Source organism: Acanthisitta chloris, unplaced genomic scaffold, assembly GCF_000695815.1.
Source record: "Acanthisitta chloris isolate BGI_N310 unplaced genomic scaffold, ASM69581v1 scaffold40091, whole genome shotgun sequence".
In the NCBI taxonomy this organism is placed as follows: Eukaryota; Metazoa; Chordata; class Aves; order Passeriformes; family Acanthisittidae; genus Acanthisitta; species Acanthisitta chloris.
Window position 1 is genome coordinate 302 of NW_008657215.1, and position 639 is coordinate 940.

Here is a 639-nt window from a genome sequence, read left to right on the forward strand (position 1 = left end):
GGGTGCCTTCGCCTCCTCCATGCCCGGCTTGTACAATGTGAACAGTACCATATATCAAAGCCCGTTCTCTTCCGGATACAGCCTGGGCTCTGATGCCTACAACCTGCATTGTTCCTCTTTTGATCAGAACATTCCCGTCCTCTGCAATGAGCTAACCAAACCCAGCTGTGAGAAAGCGGAGGAAAGCAACCTGCACAACCAGGCTGAGCCTAATTTCCGGATATACCCCTGGATGAGGTCTTCAGGTAGGGGCGAGCGGAGAGGGCTCGGAGCCGTGGCAGCCAGGCAAAGCGTGTCGCCAGGATTACTGTCAGCACAGCCTTTATGGTTTTAATTATAGCCGAGGCGCCATTGCGTAGAAAGCCCGTGGCATTGTATGTAAATGAGTATCATAAAACTTTTTATTGCCCAATTAATGGGTTCTAGCCTCGTAAATTTATTTAACTCCGTTTGCTATGGAATTTTAGCGTTGAGTTGGTTTGCGCTGTTTGCTATGGAAATGCGGAGAGTTGGCTGCGGGCTCCCAGAGCCCCCACGGGTAAGCGTCTCCCCTGCTCTCTTGCCGAAGTTGGGCAAAAAATTCCGCTGCCTGGGGAAGGCGGAGGGGACAGGGGCGTTTAGGACCGGGGGACGGGCTGT

General features: G+C 52.7%; 1 protein-coding gene across 1 annotated transcript in view; it reads left to right on the forward strand.

Moving 5' to 3' along the window:
* Positions 1–285, forward strand: part of HOXA7 (homeobox A7) — a gene marked incomplete at its 3' end in the record, with an annotated part of 551 nt that extends 266 nt beyond the window's left edge. Inside the window, exon 1 of the mRNA XM_009084626.1 lies at positions 1–285. This exon is cut by the window's left edge and continues 266 nt beyond it. Coding sequence (XP_009082874.1) covers positions 1–285 — 285 coding nt within the window.
* Between the last annotated feature and the right edge of the window lie 354 nt (positions 286–639).